This window comes from Desarmillaria tabescens (genome assembly GCF_030435595.1).
Source record: "Desarmillaria tabescens strain CCBAS 213 chromosome Unknown EV420scaffold_69, whole genome shotgun sequence".
Taxonomy (NCBI): domain Eukaryota; kingdom Fungi; phylum Basidiomycota; class Agaricomycetes; order Agaricales; family Physalacriaceae; genus Desarmillaria; species Desarmillaria tabescens.
In genome coordinates this window covers 69,311-95,529 of record NW_026848368.1, presented here as the reverse complement: position 1 = coordinate 95,529, position 26,219 = coordinate 69,311, and the positions used below count along the sequence as shown (strand labels likewise).

General features: G+C 46.9%; 9 protein-coding genes across 9 annotated transcripts; 4 read left to right on the top strand and 5 right to left on the bottom strand.

Moving 5' to 3' along the window:
* The first annotated feature begins 5,576 nt into the window (after window positions 1–5,576).
* Window positions 5,577–7,353, top strand: EV420DRAFT_1579915 (delta-12 fatty acid desaturase). Its single transcript, XM_060474606.1, has 4 exons — window positions 5,577–6,389; window positions 6,439–6,765; window positions 6,817–6,918; window positions 6,970–7,353. Exons 1-4 carry the CDS (start codon window positions 5,715–5,717, stop codon window positions 7,114–7,116), a joined length of 1,251 nt encoding a protein of 416 aa, XP_060324030.1. The 5' UTR covers window positions 5,577–5,714; the 3' UTR covers window positions 7,117–7,353.
* A 3,664-nt stretch (window positions 7,354–11,017) lies between these two features.
* Window positions 11,018–12,307, top strand: EV420DRAFT_1650016 (alpha/beta-hydrolase; the record flags this gene model as incomplete). The annotated part of the gene is made up of 6 exons (XM_060478392.1): window positions 11,018–11,171; window positions 11,230–11,366; window positions 11,423–11,554; window positions 11,612–11,763; window positions 11,819–12,106; window positions 12,163–12,307. 6 exons carry the CDS (start codon window positions 11,018–11,020, stop codon window positions 12,305–12,307), a joined length of 1,008 nt encoding a protein of 335 aa, XP_060324029.1.
* A 1,485-nt stretch (window positions 12,308–13,792) lies between these two features.
* EV420DRAFT_1752480 (uncharacterized protein) lies at window positions 13,793–16,144 on the bottom strand (the record flags this gene model as incomplete). Its single annotated transcript, XM_060480405.1, has 10 exons — window positions 15,820–16,144; window positions 15,669–15,766; window positions 15,270–15,600; window positions 15,131–15,214; window positions 14,958–15,055; window positions 14,810–14,898; window positions 14,635–14,750; window positions 14,228–14,535; window positions 13,937–14,152; window positions 13,793–13,885 (listed from the first exon to the last, which is right to left on the bottom strand). Exons 1-10 carry the CDS (start codon window positions 15,974–15,976, stop codon window positions 13,793–13,795), a joined length of 1,590 nt encoding a protein of 529 aa, XP_060324028.1. The 5' UTR covers window positions 15,977–16,144.
* Window positions 16,145–16,352: 208 nt separating this feature from the next.
* EV420DRAFT_1579895 (hexose transporter) lies at window positions 16,353–18,829 on the bottom strand. The gene is made up of 14 exons (XM_060474605.1): window positions 18,715–18,829; window positions 18,625–18,657; window positions 18,448–18,574; window positions 18,239–18,390; window positions 18,156–18,187; window positions 18,009–18,108; window positions 17,758–17,958; window positions 17,641–17,705; window positions 17,419–17,588; window positions 17,132–17,358; window positions 16,936–17,075; window positions 16,859–16,881; window positions 16,760–16,808; window positions 16,353–16,707 (listed from the first exon to the last, which is right to left on the bottom strand). The coding sequence occupies exons 1-14, from the start codon at window positions 18,798–18,800 to the stop codon at window positions 16,544–16,546; spliced, it is 1,569 nt and encodes a 522-aa protein (XP_060324027.1). The 5' UTR covers window positions 18,801–18,829; the 3' UTR covers window positions 16,353–16,543.
* Window positions 18,830–19,069: 240 nt separating this feature from the next.
* On the bottom strand, window positions 19,070–20,084 carry EV420DRAFT_1579886 (uncharacterized protein; the record flags this gene model as incomplete). Its single annotated transcript, XM_060474604.1, has 6 exons — window positions 19,070–19,173; window positions 19,224–19,448; window positions 19,505–19,713; window positions 19,771–19,861; window positions 19,914–19,956; window positions 20,010–20,084. The coding sequence occupies 4 exons, from the start codon at window positions 20,082–20,084 to the stop codon at window positions 19,566–19,568; spliced, it is 357 nt and encodes a 118-aa protein (XP_060324026.1). The 3' UTR covers window positions 19,070–19,173; window positions 19,224–19,448; window positions 19,505–19,565.
* A 237-nt stretch (window positions 20,085–20,321) lies between these two features.
* On the bottom strand, window positions 20,322–21,159 carry EV420DRAFT_1650013 (uncharacterized protein; the record flags this gene model as incomplete). The annotated part of the gene is made up of 4 exons (XM_060478391.1): window positions 20,322–20,564; window positions 20,616–20,699; window positions 20,752–20,811; window positions 20,860–21,159. 4 exons carry the CDS (start codon window positions 21,157–21,159, stop codon window positions 20,322–20,324), a joined length of 687 nt encoding a protein of 228 aa, XP_060324025.1.
* Window positions 21,160–21,513: 354 nt separating this feature from the next.
* Window positions 21,514–23,107, bottom strand: EV420DRAFT_1650012 (uncharacterized protein; the record flags this gene model as incomplete). Its single annotated transcript, XM_060478390.1, has 9 exons — window positions 21,514–21,863; window positions 21,921–21,944; window positions 21,996–22,055; window positions 22,103–22,431; window positions 22,482–22,637; window positions 22,693–22,782; window positions 22,834–22,890; window positions 22,941–23,000; window positions 23,058–23,107. The coding sequence occupies 9 exons, from the start codon at window positions 23,105–23,107 to the stop codon at window positions 21,514–21,516; spliced, it is 1,176 nt and encodes a 391-aa protein (XP_060324024.1).
* A 1,140-nt stretch (window positions 23,108–24,247) lies between these two features.
* EV420DRAFT_1255869 (uncharacterized protein) lies at window positions 24,248–24,589 on the top strand (the record flags this gene model as incomplete). Its single annotated transcript, XM_060466771.1, has 1 exon — window positions 24,248–24,589. A coding segment is annotated over one exon (342 nt), but the record flags the coding sequence as incomplete, so codon positions are not given.
* An 802-nt stretch (window positions 24,590–25,391) lies between these two features.
* On the top strand, window positions 25,392–26,071 carry EV420DRAFT_1485589 (uncharacterized protein; the record flags this gene model as incomplete). The annotated part of the gene is made up of 3 exons (XM_060470249.1): window positions 25,392–25,437; window positions 25,496–25,961; window positions 26,017–26,071. 3 exons carry the CDS (start codon window positions 25,392–25,394, stop codon window positions 26,069–26,071), a joined length of 567 nt encoding a protein of 188 aa, XP_060324022.1.
* Window positions 26,072–26,219: the final 148 nt, after the last annotated feature.

Sequence of the window (26,219 nt, the reverse complement as noted above, 5' to 3'; positions counted from 1 at the left end):
CCAAGGGCCGCTCAAAAGGACCGACACTTTCAGGGCCTTCTTCAAGCCTGTGCAAAGAGCTAAGCATTGAATCACAGAAATGAGACTAGTCGTATCACCCGACGTACGTCTCAGGGACTAGAAATTAGTGGCGCTGACGTTGTGTATGCAATACCCAGTAAAACATATTAAGTTTTTTGCTCGGAGGATCTACAGAAAGGTTATTGAATGGCTCCACATTGTATATCCGAATCAGGTTTACTACCGAATAAATACGGCGGGACGCCTGGAGCGGAAACACACGGGTGACAACGGCTGTTCGCGATCTCGACCTAGTAACCAGACTAAAACGATCGGGCTCCGAAGACTAGTGGAGCTAACACAGCACTGGAATGAAAGGCTGGCCGGAGATCGTGAGGTCCTGGGCACGCGTCATCCTACTTAATCTGAAGGAGAGTCAATATCATTGTGGTGTATCCTTAACGTTAATACCTTCAGTTTTTCACCGCCACAAACGTCCGTATTGGCAGGAGACTTCCGTCAGTTAGGCGCGCGAAGGAAGAATCCGTAACGATGATCTCCCAAACAATATTGTGACGGAATTGGTTGTTCGTTTAAACTTAGTCTTGTACACGGATAGTATCGGCCATCGAAGTCGAAGATCTGTGGATCGAAGAAATCCTGAACGTGATATATTCCGTTCTATGGCGAATGATTCTGGATTTATAAACCACTAGAGGAAGTGAAACGAGGAGTGATGGTGAAGAGCGGGGTGTATAAAATGTTGATCATTAGTCTGTTTGAGGTGAAATGGTAGCTTTTTATGCTGCTATCAAAATCAATGTGGAACGTTGCCCCTACGCTAAAGGCTAAAACGTCGTGGTTACCGCACAGGTTCCAAGGCGGTACAATTAGGGACATTACGACTTGTCATTGCCTGACATGTATGCCATCGATCAAAGTCGCGGGAATGAGCCGCGGGGACCTTTCGCACTGATTTAAATCAGGGAATGCGTTCCTAAAAGCTTTTTGAGCGACAGATTAAATAAGTACGTAAAAACGTTCGAGCGACACGAGACCTTGAAATAATTAAGGACGACAACTCACGAGGAGTTCGGGGCGTATGACAATGGCCAGGTCCATTCAACTCAATGCATGACGTCGAGGTCCCAGGCAAACATCTGGATTTCGACCACATGCGCGTTCGTAAAATGGAAACTTGCTTTGAGTGTCACGGAGTGAATCGGCGAGCCAATATAAACGCTTGACTGGTATGTTCGCAATCTCCAAATGGACCCGAGCCACCGAGTCAGCCGATTACACTAGGCGATAAGATGCTGAACCAACGACCGCAGTTTCTCCTTCTCGTTATACATTTAATTATCTCCATCACTGACGCGATCAACTTGCGGTTCCGTTCCGACACGGAAAGGCTTGTCAGTATGTATCATGGGCGCTTTTCTATCCATTCACCTTCCGCGGTGCGTATATTCCGATTAAGTGGTAAGCAATAGACGCTGACAACGAACATACCGGTCCGAGCATCTACCGTCTCTGCGAGATCCTCTCGTACCTTTCTAAAAATACTGGTGCATTGGAACTTTATCAAGATTCTGGAAAATGCATTTGATGGCCTGTTTCGCTCCCATGACCATGCTGGTTGTCCAAAATAGAGAGATCAAGGATCAAGATGGAGCTTTGAAGAGCTTCGCAGGACTGAATATGTTGCCACGGCAGGAAAACAAGGTGTTGTAGATGCAAACGCTGAGAAAGTCTTCGAATTCAGCGACACGCGGGATTGGCGTTGTTGGAAGTCGAAGACAGAGATACGAAGCGAAATGATGACGCATGTATTTCGGCTCGTTTCGGCCCGATCGTTCCGCTTCCGCCCGCTGGTGTCTTTCCTCCACAACCACCATCCTGAAACGGGCGCGGTCAGTCCTCGCAACATACCAGGCGCCATTCATCTTAGGACTTCCACGAAACACAAAATGTCAGTCAGGTCTCCTCGGACTTTGGTGCCAACACGGTTTTTTCGGCTCCCGCGAACCCTTTCCTCAGGTTTTGGGGTGGTGGTTTCATACAGGCCAGCGAGCGTCGATATTCTACGGAAATCATTCTCCGACTCAGAATTCTGGGACAAAAAAAGCCCTTATCCGATAACTTGGCACATATACAAGATGGTAAAGCTAATCCCTAATCTTGACCATCAAAACGCGCGTACCAAGCCCTGTCATTGTCCAGCCGCCTGCAGGCCGGAAACAGCGTGTCGAAGACCCGTAAATTTCTTGGAGTATTGTCTTTCTAGCTTCTATCATCGGTTCACTCCATAAACCGTGATGACGCTTGAGATGGTAGCGGTAGTCATCTTATGATCTCTGCTCTCGTCCCGAGGCTAGTAGTCGTCGGATCTCCTCCAGCCTTAATGCTCTTGTATCATTATGTGTTGATCACAACGCATATAGGTATGTTTAATACCATGATTGTTCATTTTAACCTTTGCATTCACCTCGATCCCACATCCGCGAAAATTCCGAACGCAGAAGTATCCAACTATAGACTGCTCGTTCGATACTTCTTTCCCGGAGTCTCCTATTACACCCCCCAAAAAAAGATCTTCTATTACTTTGTATAGCGCTAAGCTCAAAGGGGGAACCAGCCCTGACAGGCCTGGTATTCTAGCAATGAAACCATGGGCTTCTGGCCTGGGGTCTTACTTTGACATTCTATCGTGCACATTGTCGATGTCAGCTGAGTTCTTCTCGAGGTATTGACTCTTGACCATGCATAGTTAATCCTAAGGGTCGACTCTCCCGCAACAGACAGAATTCTGATTCCTTGCGAACATTGTGCCGGCGCCTCGAGGCATCGTGTGAGCCCTGATGGATATCAACGGACACCTTTTCCGGTATCGGAACCGCGTGAGGTGATTTCTTATCACTGTCGGGGGTCTATGCCTATTGATTCATAAATTTCTGTAGCACGTGGATAGCAGGCGTCATCGCAGTTACTTATTCATATCTTTCGTTTTCTTCTTCTGATCGTCGAGAACATCTGCCATGCTAAAAGCTAACTTGCCTTGGACATTAGCTTCGCAGGGCAACCGTATGAATGACATGACGGTATGTCATCTGTATCATGTTAAGAAATAATCACTGATTTTGGGCTTTCAATCACAGTGTTCCGCGCGATACGTCTATCTGATGACTTTCAGTGTCACATCATGTTGATCTCAGAATGATCCAACAAAGGAAGCTCACCTCATTCGATGACCTTCGCGACCTTCTTCACTTGCATTGTGAGACGATATTCTACGTTCCAGCACGATCACGTTATTCTATACGCGAGTTGAGCTGCGGGAGGGGTTCCTGGGGCTGTCCAGCGGCTCCTGATCATGATCGATATGATCACTGCTCGATCAACAGCTCCTCTTTTCCGCTCGCTATGAGAGCGAGCAACAAATGATGCTTCGAAGGGTCGACGGGCTGTGCGAATCATCTTCCTCCTGATGTTGTGATGCTACATAGAGGCATCTCATGTGAATAGGTAGGTATCGAGTCCGACGCCGTCTCGTTCCATTTTGGAACGCGTTCGGACGAACATTTCCGATAAACTCAGGTATTTATTATTATTATTGATTATGCAGCTTTCTCTTTTATGTCCCACGTACCAGATAAGTGTCTGAAGCGGAATACGTCGAGTTCACCGACGACTAATAAAATCTCCTTCCTTCTTTCCGCTTAGTGTTCCCCACGCTGCCTCGCAGACAAGCCTCTGTTTCTGATCGTGATCGGGTCGATCGGTGACTGGGGGGTTTACAGTATGCGGCCGTTTTTACCTTACAAGAGCAGAGGCGCGACATCAAGTGAGTCAAATTGAAACGTTCCTGTTATAAGCAGGCACGTATGCGTTTCATTTGGACATTGCAAGTGGCAATTGAGCCGCTTGAGCAGGCGGCAGTTGTGGTTGAAATTCAAACACGAAGATTCCTCCTACGATCACCAATCATGAATGATTCGTGGTATGGGGGACTGCAAACATGTGCTTGCAGTGCGTTGTCAGCACTGTACTCGCCGATCTTATCACATGAAATTGCAGATTAATCGAAAGATTCGCAAAGATTCGAATTACTAAAATCTTTCCTTTTTCGTGGATGCGGGGAACTGCAACACACACTACAATTCGTTCATGTTCTATTCATAGCCTCAAACTGATAGTCTGGTCACAGTAATTAAACTTCGAAACATCGCTGCCTTGTGCTCAGAGGGATGGTGATATCGAGATTCGACGGCCTTCATTCAAATATATAATTGTAGGAGAACAAGCGAGTAGTACCGAATTTCTCGTGTGGATGCCATCCCCCCAGAACCAGATTGATCAACGGTCGGAAGTAACGATATGGACGAAGCTCTGATGTTTTCATCGGGTAATCATTCGACGCAACCCACGTTTTGAGTGCTTCTATATCTGCCTCAAGGCGAGTTGTTGCCTTCTTATGCTCTTTGTCCTTAAAACCCGAGCTCATCCAATTCCGGGTCGAAGTTCGAACTGGCCGGCGAATGGCGCTCCAATGACAGTCCTTCACTATACTTCAACATTCAATGGTAGTCAAGCTTCACACGATTCGATTCTTTCAAGGGGCCAGACCTCACCGGATTCCCCCGTATCCCTGAAAGCGAAAGGAAGAATGTATGTTCTGGTCTAGGTGGTCTCCTGAAGGGCTTGAAGGACAACGGTGGATGTACTGTCGCGGAAACAGGTACAAAATCAACTCTGTGCGGGCAGCTTCTACCGTGCAGAGAATATGATACCTGAATCATGGTGAGTAGGCAGCAATCCGGAGTTGATTTCATTTGCTTTGCACAAAGTTCTCAGTCTGTCCGTCACTCAAAAGATGTCCGAGTTGAACAAGATACCCGGACTTCGAACGGTCAACTAGTATGTTCGTACCTTTTCCTTATTGGACATACTGAGCTCCAATATGAACAGTTCCGGGAAATTGCATACCAGGGCGTACTTCAATCCATGACTCAATGATTCTCGTACCTCAATTTCTATAGTTCACACTTTCTTGGTGACTTGCGAGGACGGGCTACGAAGAGCGCCGCGGGAGTAAGTCCTATAGTGTGATGAAACACACCATATCCGATCATTTGAATTCCCCTTTCACTTGCCAGGACGTCTCTGAAGCGAATCACTTTGTAGACCATGAATGGGACTTCTCTTCGCTCGCTCGCCAAGCCGAATCCTTTGGACAGAACAACATACCATGTAAGTGCTACGTCACCGTTGATGGAATTATAAGACGCTTCGTCAACCGGCGGTGATTTGAGTGGTCGTATAGACCGCCGCCGCCACTGTGAATGCTGATGCGATAAAGATAACTTATGAATCAAAGCACAGGTTTTGAGTAAGTGGCATCACTTGTTGAACATCAAGAGAGAGAACAAGACGGTCAGTTACTCAGACATACCGGAAGAGACGATTCGGATTATCGCGGGGCCGGCTTGGCGTGAATAAGCATGATACGGCATTTTAGAGATCTACATATAGATTGGGCGAAACGCACAGCAATGTGTGTCCGGGGTCTTCCGTGGCGCGCGGAATGCCTTTTGGGGAACTAACCATCTGGAGTACGATCACTTTCATCGCTTAGCTTCCGACCACCACTATCCGTTAATGGATTTAAATACTGCACCAACTATGGGCTCCCCTCTCTGTCGTCTTCGTTCGATATGTTTTCTGACAGCCCGGAATATCTTCGACGTGCTAATACCCCCTTTGTCCCACCAAAGATAACCATAGCCGAACTACATGCTGCTATCCCACACCACCTCTTCCGAAAATCGACGACAAAAGGATTGGCCTACGTTCTACAGGACGTTTTTTGTGCATATCTTTTATATCGCTTGACGCCATACATCCCTCTTACTCCTGCTGTCCTCCGTTTCCCCCTCTGGGGAGCGTACTGGTGGTGCCAAGGAATCGTGCTCGCTGGTTGGTGGTGTCTCGCACATGAGGCAGGGCACGGTACCATATCACAGTACTCGTGGGTAAACCATGTCGTTGGCTATATCCTTCACACCGCCATATTAGCACCTTACTATGCCTGGAGGGAGACACATCGGAAGCACCACAAGGCCACCATGAGCGTCGAACGGGATGAGAACTTCGTTCCACGAACGCGTTCGGAGTACGGCCTTTGGGATGAAAGAGAGGACGAGAGGCTGGGTCTGCTGAGCGATGACGAGGGGCTTCCCGGACGCCGGAAAGGCTTGGATCCGCACGACGTGTTTGAAGACGCGCCGCTGTACGTCCTCTCGCGCATGCTCATCATGCAGGCCATTGGATGGCAATTATATCTCTTGACCGATGTGATGGGAAACCCGCGATATCCCCAGGGAACGAATGTCAGTCCAGTATTAATTCTTTTTTTAATCGTTCTGACGCCGCATGCAGCATTTCTCACCGTCTTCGGCTCTCTTTAAACCACATCACCGGCGACAAATCATCACTTCCAACATCGGGTTGTGCATCGTCCTTGCTCTCCTTTTGTGGTGGGCTAGTCAGACTAGCATAGCTCATGTAGGGCGGGTGTATGGCGTTCCATACATCCTTGCCAATCATTGGATCGTCATGCTCACTTACCTCCACCACTCCGACCCAACAATGCCGCATTATCGTTCTCAGACATGGACCTTTGTACGTGGTGCTCTCGCTACCGTTGATCGACCACTTCTCGGATGGGTAGGAAGGGTGTTTTTGCACAATGTCAGCCATGACCATGTATGTTTGACTCCTTCTCATACCTTTTCTATCCCTGAACATTATTCGCAGGTCGCACATCATCTTTTCTCTTCGATACCGTTCTACAACCAGCCAGAAGTGACGAAAATTATTCGACCACTGCTGGGAGATGTGTATAATTACGATACTACTGTGAGTCCACTTTGTTTTTTTGTCGTAAAGTCACTGCTAAACCTGTCATAGAACTCATTTCGAGCACTCTATCGCACGTTCACACAGTGTTGCTTCATTGAGGATGATGGCGACATTGTGTTTTACAAAAATCGAGATGGAAAGGCAGCGAGGGTTTTGGCCGGCGAAGAAGTCCGGCCTTCGAAAGTCATCGTATAAGGACGATGCGCTCATCCGCTATCGATTTGTTTAATAATCTATGAAATTCACTATACCATGTCCTATTATTGACGTTAATCCATCTCTTTCTCGATATCTAATCGCAGTACTCTGTAATTTCCAAGATCCGAGCTTGGTCTATAATTATTTAACATTAGCAGTGGCATTCTAGGATTCTAAAAAGATCTCGGTGTTTCGACTGCAGACAAGATTCTAATTTGCCGCAGCCCCTATGACATCTTCGAACTGAGCAAGTGAACTCTTAAAAAATGGTCAGCATGTAAGGGCTGTACGATCCCTCAAAGCTTCAGAAGATTCAATCAGGAGACTACAGCGGGACTGCAAAGGGTGGTCACACAAAGGTCAGAAGTTGAATGATCGCGGCTGTGCCGAATACGACGACATACTCTCCACCCTTCCAGAGAATCCGAGAGACCGCCGAATCTTGCCGAGAAGCCGGAATGTCGATCGGCACAGATTCAATCTTCAGTGACTGTACGGTCCCAGCTTTACCACACGTGCATTGATATGTACGAAGGTTAAAGGGGCGTTAACGGCTTGCTCATGGCTAACAGTTCTCATCTCAATTCATACCTAGTATCGTTGCGCGCAGTACTACTTAGTAGCCTGTACGTAGCTAACTAGGCCCGCTGCCGTCGGCACGAATACTTATTGGGTCTTCCTTCCCGTGAGCATATGCACATCCATCTGTTTTTCCCCTCGTTCTGTATACAAAACTCTTGTACTGTCCCATCTCTCGCCAAATTCATGCAGTACAAGTACAGCTAAACTCCAGCGAGACAGTAGTAAGATAAGGAGGCCCCTGCCCAGTGCCGAAATGCCTAGATCATGGCCGCCCGATGCGGCAAGGCACGCCTTCCCGTCAATTCGTCTCTTCCAGTCGATCGAACGTTCTTCGAAGCTTGAAGGGATCTGGGAGTTCCAGGCGGGTCTGGATGTTTAGGTGTTCCGTTCGATTCCGACTCGGAGATCGCTCCCGTTGCCTACTTTAAAGTTATAGCAGACTGGAAGAATTTGGGAAGAGACAGTCGTCGCAAAATCTACGAACGTGCAGTGAACGTGAGCTGTGCCCTCACGGATTGGAATCGAAGCTTGAGATGATACCCATTAAACTTTAACGTCCAATAAGGGATAAAATACTGCAGGTGCTGCGGACACCGGCTAGAGCCAGTTCATTTTAGGACGGAAAAAGGTATTCTGATTTCTGAAGGTGTCGTGACCTTTCTTCGTGCAACCTTCATGTTCCGCAAAGATAAGATAGATAAAACATAATGAAAAGCCCGTTTTATCTGACGCCCATTTCGCATATCAAAAAGGTTTTCTGGAACTTAAAAGTGATCTCCTTTGTTTGGACAGCAGGAGCAGCTTTCCCACTCCTTAACAAAGCCTGAGGGCGGAAATGATCTCATCTATCAACATCGTTTTTTTTTTGAACTGATTTTTGGGAGTAGAAGATCAAAGGGAATGTCATAACATTTTGAAGTCTTGTTTTTATGATGGGAAAGTGTATGGGCCTCACAGTGAACTGACGGAGGCTCTTGAGTCCCAATATTTGGCATTTTGTGGGCGAGGGAAGTTCCGCTGGACCAGACTGAAGAAAAGAGCTAAACGAATATGATGTACTTGAAAGTTTGAACTTTGAGTACATTTATACTTTCTACTCTTCAGTCTCCTCCGTGATGTCTGTATAGAATTATATAAAGTTATGAACCAAACTTTCATCCACCCTCTCCGAACCGATATCATAAATGACTCAATCGCTATTACGATTGTACCAAGGGACTTTTAATCCAACAGGGGAAACCATATTATAAAACTTGGGATCACTTGACATCATAGGAAATGCACTGGCTCGTCTCAAGCATGGAAAATCGTTAAGCCTCTACCGCCCTCTGTCTGTCTATTACAGCACAAACTTGATCCTACTTGGTCCTGTCAGGACAACTTCAAATACAATTAGTATGTCATAATGGTCCTTGCGAGGTCGTGTGGGAGGCTAGATGTCTATGAAAGGTTCCATTTCCTTACCTTCTGGAGTGGCTTGTTCAGAAATCAATGAGGTCAGCTACCGGGCGCGGGCGGAGGTCGTCGCATGATGTTGCCGAGTTGCCGAACAGCGGAGACCGTTCGCCACCAGACGCATCAAGCCGAAGTATCCCAATCGGGAAGTGGGCACCTTTTCTCATGCTTTACTGACTCAAAGTCCTTTGTGCACCTAATAACGCGTAACAATTTAGTCTCGATTCCGGTACGAATTCTCTCTGACGCTCGTTACTGCTCCTATATTCAGGTAGCCATGGTCAGGGAAACGTCGCTTCTTGCCAGGGACGAACGCCAAGCTGGGCAATGGGAGGTATACAGCCAGCTATCTGCCGGAGATACTATGTTGAAACAGAGTGTATGAGGTGGATTACTGTTTGACTGACCAAGCGTCACGGCAAATCAGATACAGTCTGGTGCAGTACTGCTTGGGGTTTATAGCGTTTGTTGGAATTTTACTGGAGCCTATAGGCACGGTCAGGAAAGCGTGCGTACCTATACCTGGGTATGCTGTGGCTACGTACGGCGCTACATCTACTTTCTCCGAGATAATATCTTGTAATGCGGTTACCCATTTGCAGCATCACCGTACAATGTTCGGTTACGTCCTCCGCCCCGCTCTTTTAACATACTTGGATATGATTCGAGACCGGGACCATCCTACAATTTCCTAATAGGTCTCAGCTTTCGGTCCGCAAAAACTAGTGCCGATCTCTTGATAACCCCAAGCGCGACTGCATGAGAGGTTCGTTTCCTTTCTGTTCACTTCCCATTTCTTACCTTCCTCATAACTAGCATTTTATGTTAACAGAGGCCTCAATATTCGAGCTACGTACCATTTCTAAGTAGGTCTTTTTGTCTGATGCGACAGACTATTCACTATATGTTACAGTATCATGGTGCATACAACGCCACACATACCACCATTTCTTCGGACCCGTATCCTGCCAGTGCCCAGGGAAACAATTCGAAGAGTATAACTGCCTGGCTTTTGCCAACCAGCATCACCTAATGACCATATCCAATCCAGATGCTCAAGTGTGACGATTTCACTGGAAAGAAGGCCATCTAACGGAACCTTCTGCACCGTGTATCATCGTCCCTTGATCGCCAGGTCCCCGTTTCGAAGAATGGAACCGCTGGATACATCAGTACGCGGTCGATTTAAGGTCCGACAAAAGGCACTTACCACGCGATTTTAACCCTGGATTTCCATTAAGTAAGTAACTGAGTCCGTTCTTCAGAGCTTCTTTTAGTCGCTTGGTCGATTGGGGTGGGCGGTGCTTCCAATATTCGCCCATGTCTTGTCGGAAATAATTGCTAGTTATTTATTATCGAAGGACGGGTCCAATTCTGACTGATTTTATGTTATTCACTGAAACTAAACGAATTCTTCCAGTTTGTTGAGAGATCCAACCAATTCCCCGCGACAGCGACAAGTGCGGACTTTGACGTAGGGTCCGGGCGTGGAGCTGCATGGCTGACACCCTGACGACTTGCCGCCTTCGAAGTCTTACTCATTTCTGGGAGGTTACGGCTTTTGGTCGGCCCTCCATAAGGGACAGTGTGCAGTTTCCTCCGTCTCGCTAACACGACTGTCCGACTGTGGGTCACCGCCCAAAGAATACATTCAATGGTCGCTTCTCTTGGAGCGCGGATCTCCTTCCGCGGGCCCTTGAAAAGAGTCAATCTCGCGTGCGCTTGGAGATCGGTCCCACAGATAATCTCGGAAACCATACGCGTTAATCATGGTGTGGGAGGATTTCTTAAAAGGCAGGAGACCTGTCTAGTCTTCTTGCATTCTCTCTACTCACCGCACTCTCAACTTCTATCGATCAGGATGCCTACGGCCAACGTCAAGTCGAGCACGAGAAAGATTGCATTTAACTACATAATATCAACACCCTCATCTTCATCAGCCAAATCTATTGACAAAAGCCTACCAACACTACTGTTCATTCATGCGGTCTACCTAGGACCACAAATCTTCCAATGTTAGTCGTGTGTTGTCTCTTACCACTGGAGAAGCAATTAAGTTGACATTCGCTTTAGGGCAATTCCAAGACCCACAGATAAGAAGATTCAACTGCGTTGCTGTGGATCTTAGGCTACATGGGCTCACGACGGGCGATCCGCTTCCCGAAGGGTACGGTGCACAAGAGGCAGCCGAAGATCTTGCATTATTCATGGTAACCGACTCATTTGTTCAACAAGGCTCATGTAACTGAATTGCGAGGTTTAACAGGAAGAGATTAAATTACCCGCCTGTCACCTAGTGGGTCTGTCGATGGGCACTGTAGTTGCGGTGGGCCTCGCTGTCTACTACCCAAATAAAGTCGCCTCTCTTTTCCTTGTGTCGCCGCTAGGACTAGAGGAGGTGCGTCTTTCTTTTTCGACACGTTTAGGCGTTAGCCGAGATTAACGCTGCATGTAGCTAGCGGATGTCGCTGATGGCCGGCGGCAAATAGCAGAGTACTGGAGAGAAGGTTTCAAGACGGGTGAGCCCGACATGGCGGTTATCTCTGATGCGGTCTACGGCGCCCAACAATTGGGTTTCAGCAATAATCCCAATAGCTTAGCGAACGCGTACGTACATCAGCATTTCCTCAGGCCGTTCCACTGTAACCAATTGTTGTTATAGGCTACTCAATATTTCACTTCCTCTAGCCCTGAAGAAATGTGTTCCCGAGAATTTTGACCAGTACGACAGAGCCACAATCGATTTTCTAAACAATCGGAAGGAGTACACTACCGAAGAACTCTCTCGGATACACGTCCCTGTCAAGTTGGTTCATTGCCTAGGGGATATCGCATACCCTCAGGAATACACCGAAAGGTTTATGCAACAGTTGAAAGACGCTGCAGTCGCGGTCAGTTTGGCCACCATACCAGAGGCTCCACACTTTGGCGTTGTAACACACGGAGACATGTGAGTAGAATTGTTCCATACAATGAAACCGACAGCTGATACTACTATCTTTCAAGTGTTAATCAGTTACTTCATAACTTCATCATCGCTAGTTGCGCGACCTCTGTTCCTCCGGCACCCCGAGAAGTCAGCTCGCCATGGGAGGCGGAGTTGATAAAGGCTGGTTGGAAAGAGTGTGAGAGCGACTCTGAGGACGATTAAAACCGGTTCGCCAAACATATACCCCATTCTACTTTTAGATACAGTTTGTTAATAATGCTTAGCAGAATTTACGTGTCCTCTACATGCGTGAGAGTCATATCTGTATAGCCAAGGCTGAGTTGAAAGTGAGTCCATGGGAATTGAGGGTGTAGATTGTGTCGTAACACAATGTAGACTTTTGCAACTTCGTGTTCTCTTCTTCCTGTTCGTTGGCAAGAAAGACGGAGACTGAGACGCCACTCAGATGGGTCCGAAGAGCCTCAATCGCATGAGACAGAACCATTGAAGGTGTGTATATGGGATTTTTGCGCTCTCATACCGCACTGAAGCCCTAAAAAAATCACCTAGAAACGCGGAGGAACGAACATCACGCTCGTGTGTTATTTTGCCTTATTCTGTCCATCTGAGCCAGCTCATCGGGAACCTATAAATTAATTTGTAGCTGGCGATTTCGCGGCAACGTCACAGTGACCATGTTCCTGGTCGAAGAACACAACCGTGGCGTGGATATTATGGTATGCAAAGTACCTAATAATTGGGTGACACAACTCCCTTGTTACTACGCAAGTTACGGGCTTACCCATTTACCCACCAAGTTCACCGTCGTCCCACGCATTTGAAGGTGAATTCTTGGAATACTTAATCGAAATGACGTTTTCATAATGATGGGTCCCCGATAACGGATCGTCGTAGAAACGGTCTGTACGCTTTTCGCATCTCTATATGGAACCGAATCATGATGGGTTAGAAGTTCTTCAAATTACAGTAACCGTCTGGACAGTGTTCATTGATATGCCCGACTTCTTTCATCGGTCTTAAGCTGCTTCGAAGTTCCGCCTGTCGGACCTCAGAGCGCCATGGCTGTGTGCCAAAGCATTTGGTTCCGCTTGGCTAGTAGTAGAGGCTGGGCGATCGATACTCCTCTTTCCTGGAACACGGTCAGAAAGCGTAAATGTGATCTCTTCTCCGACTCGGAGTCGATGGCTCGAACTCGGACCCGAACTTCTTGGCCATCGAGTGCCTTCCATCATTCGTGAGATGCCCTAATTCCTTACGTATAATCCCTATCGTGGACCGGAAGCAAAGATCTGACTTGCATTCAAAAATTTCAGGCTTCGAGGACAAAACTTATACTAGTCACTGGTTGGTATTCGTCCTCTTGGATTCGAGCCGGGACAACAACTTCGTAAACCAAGAGTAAAGTCGCAGGATAGTAGCAATTCTGGTACATTGCGTAGTAACGGTACATATATATCATCGTAACATCGTCCTATCGTTCGTATTCACAGCCGGCAAGAAAGTAGCTAACCATATAACCATATAACATCTAGGACGCATTAATCACCTCGAGAGGAATGCTTCTTTGTCCAGATAATTATATATTAAACAAGCACGTAGGATCTTGACAAAGACGGCAGCCCCGACGAGCCTCGTCGATCTGAGTAATACTGGTGCTAGGACCCTCCTCCGCGCTCTGAGAAGGCATTACCTCAAATATCTCTGGGTAGGAAACGAGGCCACCTCTTCCTGAGAAATGCCCACCCATATGCTCGATCTGACAACGGGATAATTAGCCAGCTATACAAGAAGGAAGAAGAACCCAGATACTCACAAAGGGACGCCACTCACATACGTTTTTGACCTCCCGTCAAAGGGGTGCGCCCCCGGACAGATAAGGCAGAGGTGATTCTGCTTCAGTGAAGCAATCTCTTCCACCGTCGCAGATTCCGGGTCCAATCCGATGGCCCGTATAAACGTCGGCATGAACGCCATCAGACTCTCATGCCTCGATAAATACTCCGCAGTCCACACACGCCTCCGTTTCGATTCCGACAGGTAAACAACCTGCGAATTCATGCTCTAAGACCTCGGGAAAGAACAGCATTCTGCCGACGAACACCGTCCCTGGCAAGCGAAAACATTACACGCCAGATAATCGCGCTTCTGTCTCTTGGATCGAGTATCCCCGAGAACCCGGAGGAGTTCATCCTGTGTGCGTTCCGCCCAATGCTTGCGAAAATCATCTACGACCGGCCTCAAGTGCCTTGCACCGACAGTGATCCGCAGGGGAAGGTCGAGGATGTCTTTGAGAGGACCAAAGGCTAGGAAATCGGTGATGGACGGGACTTGGGCAGTGCGGGACTCGAGGATGTCGGTGGCGAGGGCGATGCGGGTCTTGGTGACTAGTGCCTTGGATACGCGCTCGTCTTCTACTGCTTTAACCGCTTCTTCCGCCAGCGGGATAAGAGTTTTAGAGATTTTGGATCAGACTTTTAATGAATGTATGATTTCAGAAAATGACAGGGGACAGTGTCGAGGAAACGTACCTTTCTCTGTGAGGGCGCTTGCCTGCTTGACAAGCGGGTGCTCGGGGAACTTGAGTTTGAAATCCAGGGATTCGAAGGCTTCGCCGTAGCCGAGCGCCTCGAGTTTCTTGGTTATGCTAGATAGTGATGTTTATCAACCCCAGACGATAACAATCGGGAACGATGGTAGACGTACGCGGCTGCTCTATTCTCCTTCAATTCTTTCAGCTCCTCTTCACGTTGCTTGACCATCTTTTGACGCCACGTGTTTCCAATGTATACGAACTGATTTCATGAGAATCAATTGGAGGACAACAGAGTGGGGTGGATGCAGGGACACGCACGTTAAGCACTTGCTTGACGTATTCCCGTTTTTCTTGGCGATACGTATCTACCTTGTCCTTGGGAAGTGAGAGATACTTAGCTTTGACAACATCGAATTCTTCTCGTAGATATTGAATACCAGGTAATCCCAACAGTCAGCTGAGAAATTCTCTTTATATGATAAGAGACACACCTTTCTCCCTTCGTTTAGGCAACAGCTTCTTGATGAGAGTCGATCCCACCTGTATCAGAACCTGTCGCAGGGTCAGAAATGATGCTACGACTGCGTGAGCTCCACAAAATTCAGTAGGGGGGTAAACCGGAAGACTTACTGCTCGCCCACGCACTTCGTGCATATACGAGTAAGAAGAAAAAAATCAACATTGCGCACCGTACTTTTACAACAGAACTAGAAGAAGAACACAAATGCGCCAGAATATCTGACGACCAGTAAAAAAAGACACGCCGTACGTTACACTTATTGACGAACATCAAATTCGCCCACCTCGGTTCGGAGAAGCCTGACATCGGAGGAAGACAATCCACAGTCTTACGCGCTGTTTTCCACATAGTCGTTGACGATGGGTGCATGAATACCGAACGAAGATCTTTGGATGTTCGTGCGAGGTTTAACACGTCTTTGGGACTCAGGTGGCCCATAATCTACAGAACGTCCGAGTCGTGCCAGTGGTTAGCGCCCTGCCTATAACACGATACGACGCGACCCTCACCTCGAGCCACATCTCCGGGGGCATGGATAGAAGCCTTACGAGCATCCCAACGCGAAGACGACGCGTCATCGAGATGATGGTGGTAGTGGTAGTGTTGCCTCGTGGAACAGTGGTTATTATACGCGAAGGCACGTGTCGCAAAGGCACCCACTGGCCAAACGGACGGTACTCTTTTGTCGATTTATTACGCGGCTGGCTGTGTTTTGCAAACAGTCGTTTTGAGCCATTTCTTTGTGAGGGATAGGTACCAGGCTGCGGTGCACCCGAAAGAGCCTGGCATTTGTCCTACTGGCTGGGTGTGTTTGCATTTCCCGGATTTTGGCAGATAAATGATGGCCGATGAGTTGAGCCGTTGTCCCGCATTTCGGGAAGTTGAAGTATACCGCATAATGGTTGTTCCATGAAGATTTTACTGCTGCTCAGACTCTGAGAGGAAAAACGCGACTTGGACCATGACATATGCTAATGAGCGTGCCACGTGAATTTCGAGTTGGGCGCTTTCGGCGAAGCGCAAGTAACTGTATACGGCCATCACACATTTCGAACTCCGTCCATACGGCCCATAAGACACGTGCACATGTAGGTCTCAACCCGGTCCTGCACTGAATCTCTACTAGATTAAGGTTGTACTCTTGCGAAGGAAGAATAGATGACGATTGTGACTCTGTACACAATCCTTTCAAGTCAAATCATAACGCCCAAGGCATTAAGTACCACTGTCTTCGTTCCCAGGACAGACTTGGTAGGCAAAGCAGTGAGGCATCAGCATAATATAGAAATTTCGTGGACATTAAAGTCCAAATCAAAAAGCGTTATATATATTGTAATACACATATCCTTCCCAATTGACATCCGGAGAATAATTATGATCCATTCTACATCTTAGTATCTGGTAGATCCGCGTCGCGTACCGAGGATCCAGAGAGTTTCTCATCATCAGTTTTCATACCGGCAGCTAGCACAAGCTGATCTTTCGCGTCATCTCCGTCGAAAATAACGGCGGTCTCCTCAAGAGTAAGATTCTTTGTCTCGACAATGTCTGTACAAAGTGTCAGAACTGACTCATTCATGGTTCAAAGAAAAGCGCCCACAAAGGTAAAGGAAAACGCATTCAAACGCAATCCAGCACACGTAGACGATCTGTAAACCAGGTCAACGGAGGAAGATGATAGAATGGTACAATCACGTACATAGTACTTCCAGCCGATGTTGCCTGCCAAAATTCAGATCATTTGGGTACAACGATGGAGTGAATTGAAACGCTTACCCAATGCGATAGGGTTCACATACTGGTTGAAAATCAGAGCCATTGAAATTGTGAAGCTGAATACGGTGAAGCCCTTGGCACGGATCGGGTAAGGAAGAATTTCGACAGTGTAAGCCACAATCAAGGGCGAGAATGCAATACTACGCAAAAAAATGAGAAGCTGCCGTATAAGATGACTGATAGAGGCATTGCTTACTCGTAGGCTGCATAGAACAAGAAAATGAAAGCTATTAGGGCATGCGCAGCTCCCTCAGTTCCTTTCTCGCTGTGCACCGCAAAGCAGATAGTTTGAGCGCTGAAGAAGACGAACATGCCCACTGCGGACATCATGAACAGCAGGCGTCGGCCGAGTTTATCAACGAGGCCTGAAGCGAGCAATGCCCAAGCCAAGTTCCAGATTTGGAGAATACCGTTGATCAAGAGCTGAAAGGAAGACAAACATCACCGCCTGTATCCAAAGCATGCAGCCGACAAATTACTTACCTGAATTGTTGGACTCTTGATGTTGATGTCGTTCAAGATCTGGTTCAAGTAGTACGATGCCAAGCCGTTACCGGACCACTGGGAGAAGAATGCAATAGCGATGATGATCCTCATACGTTTACGATTTCCGGGGGTGGAAACCAAAGACTTCCATCCGACGTTGGCAGTCACTAAAATAAGACTCGATGATTAGGTGGCGTGGCCGAAGACGTGAGCACGCACCGGTGCGGTCCAATTCAATGGCAGCCCTGATTTCCTCAAACTCATGCTTTACCAGTGGATCCTCGCTACAGTTTGGTTATTAGACATTGATGTCCAAGGAAGTCATGTCACACATACGCATTTCCATCGGCATGATAATAAGCCAAGACCTTTAGGGCTTGCTCTTCACGGCCCTTGCTGACAAGCCAACGCGGAGACTCAGGGATGAACCAAATGAGGGCGACCTGTAGTACAGAAGGCAGGGCCTGAAGAGCTGACGGAATTCTCCACGCCCAAGTGTTCTTGATCTTGAAAGTACCGAAGGTTGTCCAGGCAGCACTACAGGAACATCATAATCAGGAAAGACCTCTGAATGGATGATTATTTACATGATAGACCCCAGATACCAGAGGGAGTTATATGTTGACGTGAGAGGTCCACGATAAGATGGATATGATATCTCAGTAACCAGCATGGGGGCCGAATTTGCTATTCAAGCATAAGTTACTTCGTATTCTGCGGTATAGCAGGCGTACTAGCAAAGGTCAAACCAAAACCAATGAGAAATCTAGAAAAATGTTCAAAAACGTCGATCTATACAATGATAACACGAACGTACCGAGCTCCAATAAACATCCCAACTGACTGAGAAGCCGTCTGAATAGCTGTAGCCATAATCATGATTGTAGCACCCAGAAAAATGGTATATCTCCGTCCAATGCCATCCGAAGAATATGGAGCAAAGGGGTACGCGGCGAGATTCCCAATATGCTGTAGAAGCGGAATTATTCGCCAAGGCTCGAAAGAAATGCAGAACTATATTCGCACCTGGATGGCATTCAGAAGGCCAAGTCTCCCGCCAGTTGGCTTGTGAAAATACTCAGACCATTGAGTGAGTGATTGCAGTCCATTCATCATGCTTCCATCGTATCCATTCGTAGAAGACGTGATGAGTCTGGTCGAAACGTTGGTCATCAAACTACCAAACCTAAATGGAACGCTTACAGCAAAAGGATACAAAAGTGAAGGGCAATAATTCTTTCAATAAGAAAGAATTCGTGAGCCTGACGCCCAACGATAACAAAACTATCGTACCTTCTGTTATTATACCATTTCCTGCTGGTGTCGATAAGGTGACTATAACCGGCCGACCCAGTGTTTGCAACAGCACCTCCAGCCATTGTTGCGTATCGAAGTTGAAGGTATAAGAACAACAGAGTTCGCTTGAACGTACCAGACGGGTTAGTACCCACGGGCATAGTCCGTCCCATGGGCAGTGGCAGCTGATCGCAGAAGTTTCTCACAAGGTACGCCATAACTTGAAGAATTGAGTCTAGTACGGAGGGTCAAAGATGCATTTTTAGTATTGGCTCCGACCTACAGGACACGAACTACACACCCCAGAGGCTGTGCTTTATGCCTTACCTTTGCCACACTGTCCGTGGAACATGCCGCATTTTATCGAAATTTAGCCACCTTGTCTACAACTTGGAGCTACTGTGTCACTCTCCTGAAGCGTTGACGTCGCCTCTTGCACTTTACGGTGTTCCATTTCTGTGAGAGGTGATCAGTTGAGCATCAAGGGGCTGTTATATGAAGCGCACCGTATTCATCGGGATGCTCGGCATGTGTATAGATTTGGGTGGTGATTTGGACACCACTGGAAGTCAATGAACGGATCAAATTCAGATACTCACCGTGAGGAAGATAATATACGCACACTCCAGCGCCCATAGGCTTGCCCTCACTGATGCTTTCTGACGTTACATCACCTCTTTCTTCGTTGTAAACATTGATACCGGTAGAACGAGCGACTTTGATGAGCAGTCCTAGATTGAAACGCGGTCACAATCACCGTGCTCAAGGGAAACTAGAAACTACTCACGAGACATTGAGTCATCTCAATTTGTAGCTTGACAATGTATACCACCGGGTGGAAGTTGGAACTAAGTATAACGGTCCGGTTCAGTCCGGCAATTGGACTCCGTGTCATCGAACCTCACCTGACAGTATACGAATTGATTCCCGAGAGCGGTGACGCCCAAAAGTAGGACGTCCATGCCGACAAATATGATAATTATATATTGATTGGAGCTGTGGTTATAATAGTGTGAGTAAGTAGAAGCGGCGTCTACAAGTACCGGCACATACCTCATGACTTTATCGTACTTCTTTAGGCCATGCTGGATAAGCCGTGTCTTCACTTTGTGGATGAACAAGAGATTGAGGAACAAGTCCAAAACTGCGATGCCGCTATTAGTAGGTGAGATAGACGTTGTGGGGACATGACTTACGAAGGTACACTGATTTCTCGAATCGATCATACCAATGGTTCAGCTGAAGCCATTATATCAGTGGGAGACAGAGAATGACGTTGTAGAGGAGCGCACAGAAATGTACGTAGTGTTGATTTGGAGATGTGCAGGAATCCCTGTTTCAGAATAGATGAAGTCCAGATGTTTCATCCGGTAGACTGCGAACGCCACTTACAAATCCAGTAGCGGCGGAAGCCGGGTCCCCGATTCTTTCCTTATTTCAAATATCGGTTTTATCGGTCGAAGGTTGAAACGCAGTACGAAATAACGCTCAGGCACTTTCTCACGTTTCTCTTTTCTGCCACGTACCATCATGTCCTCTTTGTCGCGGATGTTCCATCCAGTATGTAGACTATATAGTGGGATATGTGAATATGTATTTTCTAATTAATCTGCCTTTTTGCCATCTTGCTTTTCTATCATCTTATTGAGGATTGCTTGTAGCATGAAAATCGCTTTGCAGATGTCAGTCAGCTCCAGATCATTGCGATCCAAAAGCCACAGGACTTCAGCAAGAGATGTGGACGTATTGGCGACTCGGAAAGTCGAGGTAATCGCCTGGTTGGAATGTTTGGGTCGTCCCAGTGACCAGACGATTTCTTTCGGTGTGTTTGTAAGTTGGCTTATATCCTACTCGGCGTCAGTATTTGACCTTGGTATCAGAAGGATTATAAAGCGCACTTTCTTGCGTTCAGCGTCACCTAACGCTAGAGCAATCGAGGGAGGTGAAGGAGGTGGTAGAGAATTTCGGTTTGTATGCATGTCCTGGATGAACGTTGGATGGTGAGCGTGATTCTCTTGAATAAGATACACTTACCGAGAAGTTAACGGCCATGTTGTTAAAGGTGTTGTCAGGTTGCAGTGACTCCGGGAAGATCTGTGGAAGGGTAAGGTCAGGCGAGAAATAAATCGAGCTTGCTCGTACGTCTAGCCTTCTGTAAGGTAACGCATCAGCGGGACAGGGGGGATAAGGTTCGTGAGGATTGGTAGACAAGCCCAAATGGTTGGACGATGTTACGTGCGAGAGGTCTGGTGTTGCATACGATGTGAGGGTATCGGCGTATGCGTACTGTCTGAGATCATGAGTTTCCATGTGGTGACGGGGGCTAGCTGTTAGTTCAGCAGTAGTGCTTCTAGCGCAGATAATATATGTCTCGACCCGGTACTCAGGAATGTATCGATGTAGAACAGAAATTATCTCCAGGTTGACAACGGCTTCATGCATTGTGTGGCGCGTTAGGACTGTCTTCGTCTATACAATCATTCCTACAATTTGCGATGGAAAATGTTCACGATGTCTCGGACATTTTGTCAGACTATCGGCTCAAGTGATATGAATGGGAAAATGATTCTGCCATGTACTGGCGAGCTGCGGACAGAATGTATTCATTAGATTATGAAGAAGCTGGCAAGGACAGCGTGACAGCACATATAGGTGATATGTATCTGTCACCTCGTACTCAGCTTCTCCGCCGATGGACATACCCCTTCAGGGTGAAGTTCCTCTGAACGCCACTGAGAGTTGCTGTTCATTTATTACAGTATACTATGTATTGTTTAGGAAGATACAAGCGACATGCTACGCGTATTTGTATTTCGTTAGCTCATAAAGATACGCCCTGGTGGTGTCATGAGGATCCTCTTCGTCTTCGGAAGTCGGCTCAGGAAAGTCCTCGCCGAGTACACCAATATCTCCAAGGTTGGTGAGATATTTAGGCAGCGGTTTGGCCGGAATAGTGCCGCTTGTAACGGCAGGTGGATCATGTATCTTGGCCACAATTTGAATGTTGAAAGAACCCACGTCGTCGCCGTACTTCGTAGCGGTGAATATCAGCAATGCGATGGTTCCTTCCTCCAGCTCGGATTTGATTGGAGGGCATTTGTGAAATTTCGTGGGATCGAACTCCCTCGTCGCGTCGAACAAGGGTACTGTTGAACAGAATATATCAGTGTATGTGTGTGGCATGATGTAGGTAGTATATTTACCATCTTCATTCCAGTGTCGGACGGCTAAGGAGCATTTTAGTAAGTCGGCTGACATACAATGGAAGTGAGACTAACGTGGACCGAATGTTTTGCCGTTAAGGCATGCCTTACTAGGTGTAGGGGGCGCTGATGGATCTGTGACGGTATTAGCTTGAGCTGTTCTAGGTGTTAGGTTGACATACCTTTCGGCTTGGGATATGTCGTGAATACAAGTCCGTCTCGAACTGTCTTAAAACTGAAGAGGTTGCGATCAAAGTCTACTTCCATTATTTCAGCCAGAACGGATGCTTGACGAGGCCAGAAGTTTTTCAAAGGTTTAATCGTGATCGCACGATTGAATTCGCCTTTGAACAGACTAGAGAATGTTACCGAACCTATCATAAAAAAACTTTGAGGGTAAGTATATGCGCCTGTGATCCTCTTGTTGGCATATTTGAAGTCAGATGGTTTTCCCAGAGTCAAGTTGGTCAGACGAGGCGTGGAAGGGATGAAAGCCAGCGTCATCAGGTGCCTTATGATCTCTTCTCAGTAACGCGACGACAGATCATAGCAAATACGCACAACAAGAAAGGGAGATCGTTTTGAAAACCGTCAACCCAGTTGTATATTTGGATCCGGTCCTCTCTGTACTCCATGTTGGTGTCAATGGTCTTGATACGTCGCAATTTGGGGATGGCGTCTATGATACCGAGCCAAGGATTGTACCCCGCGCGCAAGCTTGCAATGGTGTACATGAATATAAGCTGATGTTACCAAAAGTAATAACACGCACTCTTTAGTGGTGACTTCATGGCGATCGGAACTGGACGGGTTGGCCGTAATCGTTGTATCTCGAGACCCACTCGGCATAACCGGGGGAATGCTTGGAAGTATCAGGCAAAATGTGAAAAAAATCATGGTAAAGGACACGAACCTGTTCGTGTTGTATTGCATCATCTCGTCTTCGCCAGGGGTAGGCGATGATGTTGCCCTATCAAGACAGAGTCGGTGTCGGTATAAGAACAACAGGTATGAGCTTACGGAGGGCTGTTTATGCCCGTTTCGATATCATCAAGTGGTGGAGAGTTACTGTCGACCGTACTAAACAATTAAAAAGGTCAGTTGTTTCGATTCCATGAGACACACGAAGGTACTGACGTGCCATCACTAGCACTATCGGAACGTTGTTCGATCGGGGCACTGTCCATGATGATCAAAGGAAATGAATTATGAACAGAAAAGAAGAGCCTACTTTGGCACGGTCAATCTTACTCTTTTCTTGCCAGATGGTTTCGTCGCGGGAAGGGGGTTAACGGAAGCGTTACGCTTGGTGGGAGATGTCATAGCAAGTACAGTTGTGGCAGAGGAGATCAGGTAGCATTGAAGCAACGAACAGTAGTAAATAGCACTCAAGCACTGGTCAGTTATAACCAGAAAATATAGCTCTATGACGTTGTTCATACACAAATACACGGGGTCGATTCACTGTATGGGTTTACCTGGTATCTTGTCATCGCAGACTGTAGTCCGAGGAGCCTGCTCGGACATATTCTTCAATCCATCCAAGAAAATGTCATTTATGCGACGGAAGTTCCGCTATGGATGACCGGAGTCGGAAGAGATTCTACATGCGAGTAGACCGGGTACGCCATAAAGGGTCCTCTGTCTCGATATGTATGATTTCAATTTTAAAAGGGTCCATGAAGCTAAAACGGATGTACATGTATTCGAAGCCGAGCGCAGATTACATCACATACCTGATGTGGCAGATCAGTTACTCCTCGCTGTTCCTGTAGCCGGATGCAAGAAAATCTGTATGCCGTACAGGTACGACCCTTGCTCATAATTTCAGTAGCGAGGAGAAAGGGTCTATGTAGCTTGTTAGGAAATATGAATGTTGGTCGAGAAGCTATAGTTTTGCCTTGTAAAGTCAAGGGGTAATTCTAACCGACGGACAAGGGTCTAAAGTACGCCGATAAAATATCCGTCTACTTCACTATTTGTATTATTAATCCGTGGTCACAATAGCCCTGCATACCGAAACCATCGAAGGCGCGATGTTCCGTTGTATCGCATGTACCTAGGGGTCAAAGAGCCGTAACATCGTTAGGTTTGAATACGTATGTCCTGCCGACGGAGACACAAAAATGACATGGAAAGTAGAATAATCAGGAGTGACCGTGATGTATATACTTACATATTCTCAATGTCTGAAATGGGGTTTTCAGATGCTTGATATACCAGCATCACCATCGTTATCATTATGCCACCGTTCAGAAAGATAGAGCTGACTGGCGAAAACGGGTTTGGCTTGTATGTCTTCATATATGTGTTATTGCTGTAGGCTGAGTTTAGTGAGCAGACCAAGATTGACGAACGACTTCATCTTCCGGGATATGACAACAGGAGACCTACTGCGAGTTGCTCGCACTAACACGAGGAATTACAATGCAGTGGGAGATTTTATGAGGAGGACATACTCGGTCTCAAAACTGCTACGCCCTTTCTTTTCAGAGAATGATGTTCCTCGGTTTGTTGCAGCGCAGCGCAAGTCTGGTACCATGATCATTGGATCCATCGCTCTGTCCTATTTCACTCGGGATGCTTACATCAACAGTGACTTGGATTTACTTGTTAATCGAGCAAACGCAGTCCATATGAGAGGGTTCTTGATTTCAACGGGGTATGCGTTGGATAATAGGATGGTTGTACGCACCTTGTTGGAGGCGGCTAGGGCTGCGCACTGTACCGTATACGGTATACGGCCGTAAAACCATAATCCCAGACGGTCACGGAACTGTCCGTATACCGTACCGTATGATCAGCTTGAAAGCCTTGTCGGCGTCGGTATGGGTACCTTACGGCCGTCTACAGCCGTTGACGACCGTGCACTGGAGGACAAAATGACTTTACTTATATAGAGTCACCGTAGAGAATTTATGGTATGGTCTGATGGCTTTTGGATGGCTCGAGAGATGAAGAAGATAATATAAGCATGAAGGCAACAGATTTCGGAGGGGAAGACAAGTCAGATGTGTCCGAGATCACGAAGGAACTGTAAATCGCACCTATATTGAACTAAGTGGACACACATATGTATCCGAAAGTTACACATGCTACTCTGAACGCAAACAAGACAGCTGCATGGTGCCATTTTGCATGAAATTTTGTTCTAAAGAAGGCTCTAGATAAGATGCAAGGTGAAGCCGTATTACGACGTTGTACGGCCGTATGTAAGAACTCTTGACAGCGACAGAACAACCGTACACCGTACCGTACACATGGTCATTAGTGTGCGTTCGGCTTCGGTCCGTCTTCCGTATAACGGTTACCGAAAACCGTATAATACGGTGACGGCGCGCAGCCCTAGAGGCGGCACACGATGATGCGCCTATCGATCTCAGGTTTCCGACATTGGGAAAATCGGTTAAATCTATTGAAAGTATAGAAACATACTGATCAACATCATCGGACAGAGTCGTGAGACTCGTAATGTGTGTTCGAGAGGAAATCGAAGTGATCTTGGGGCTTCATTCCAGTGCGTTTATAATAAACTCGTTAAAAACTTTTGCATTGATTTAGTTTGAATGTCGTAGCTTGCACAATGAACTTTATCACACACGCACGCACATACTCTTTATATCCGAGGGCGACACTGGACTATCATGCATCCGCTTCGCGCTTTACCACCGACGAGCGTGAACTAGAAGCCCAGGTCAAATATAGACAGAGAGGATGGGTGCCCATTCCACGTTTCATCGTTGACGGCGATGTAATACATGACAGTACATTGGATTTCCCTGACGTTGACCATTTTGTCGGCGATCAGTACACGCTGCGATGGGTGTTGGGAAAAGAGAGATCCGTAGAAGCATTGGGACAACCGTTCTTAGAAGATGATGATGCTGAGGTTGACATGGACGCGTGGACACTTAAGTATATGGAGCCGCGACGGAAGGGTGTCGTTATAAATTTTGCCGTCATGAAAGGGAAGATGATGTTCAAATCTTATTGTTTGTCAGATGGTATGCTGGAAAAAGTTATGCTGCACATGGGTAATTGGTAGGTGCGGTACTCTAATCTTCATAGCTTACACTGAATATAACATTTGCTATAGGAATGATATCAATATGAAGGAATTTGTTGCTCGCTATCATAAACAGACAGTCTAATTAGCCCATACAATTAAACACTTCATGTTGAATCAGCCTTATGTTTGATGGGGCACAGGGCAGTGACGTACGAGGGTGGTTTTCAAACATCCTATCTATTACCCAGTCGCTTCCCCAACGAAAGCTGACTTTCGCTCCTGCGGATAGG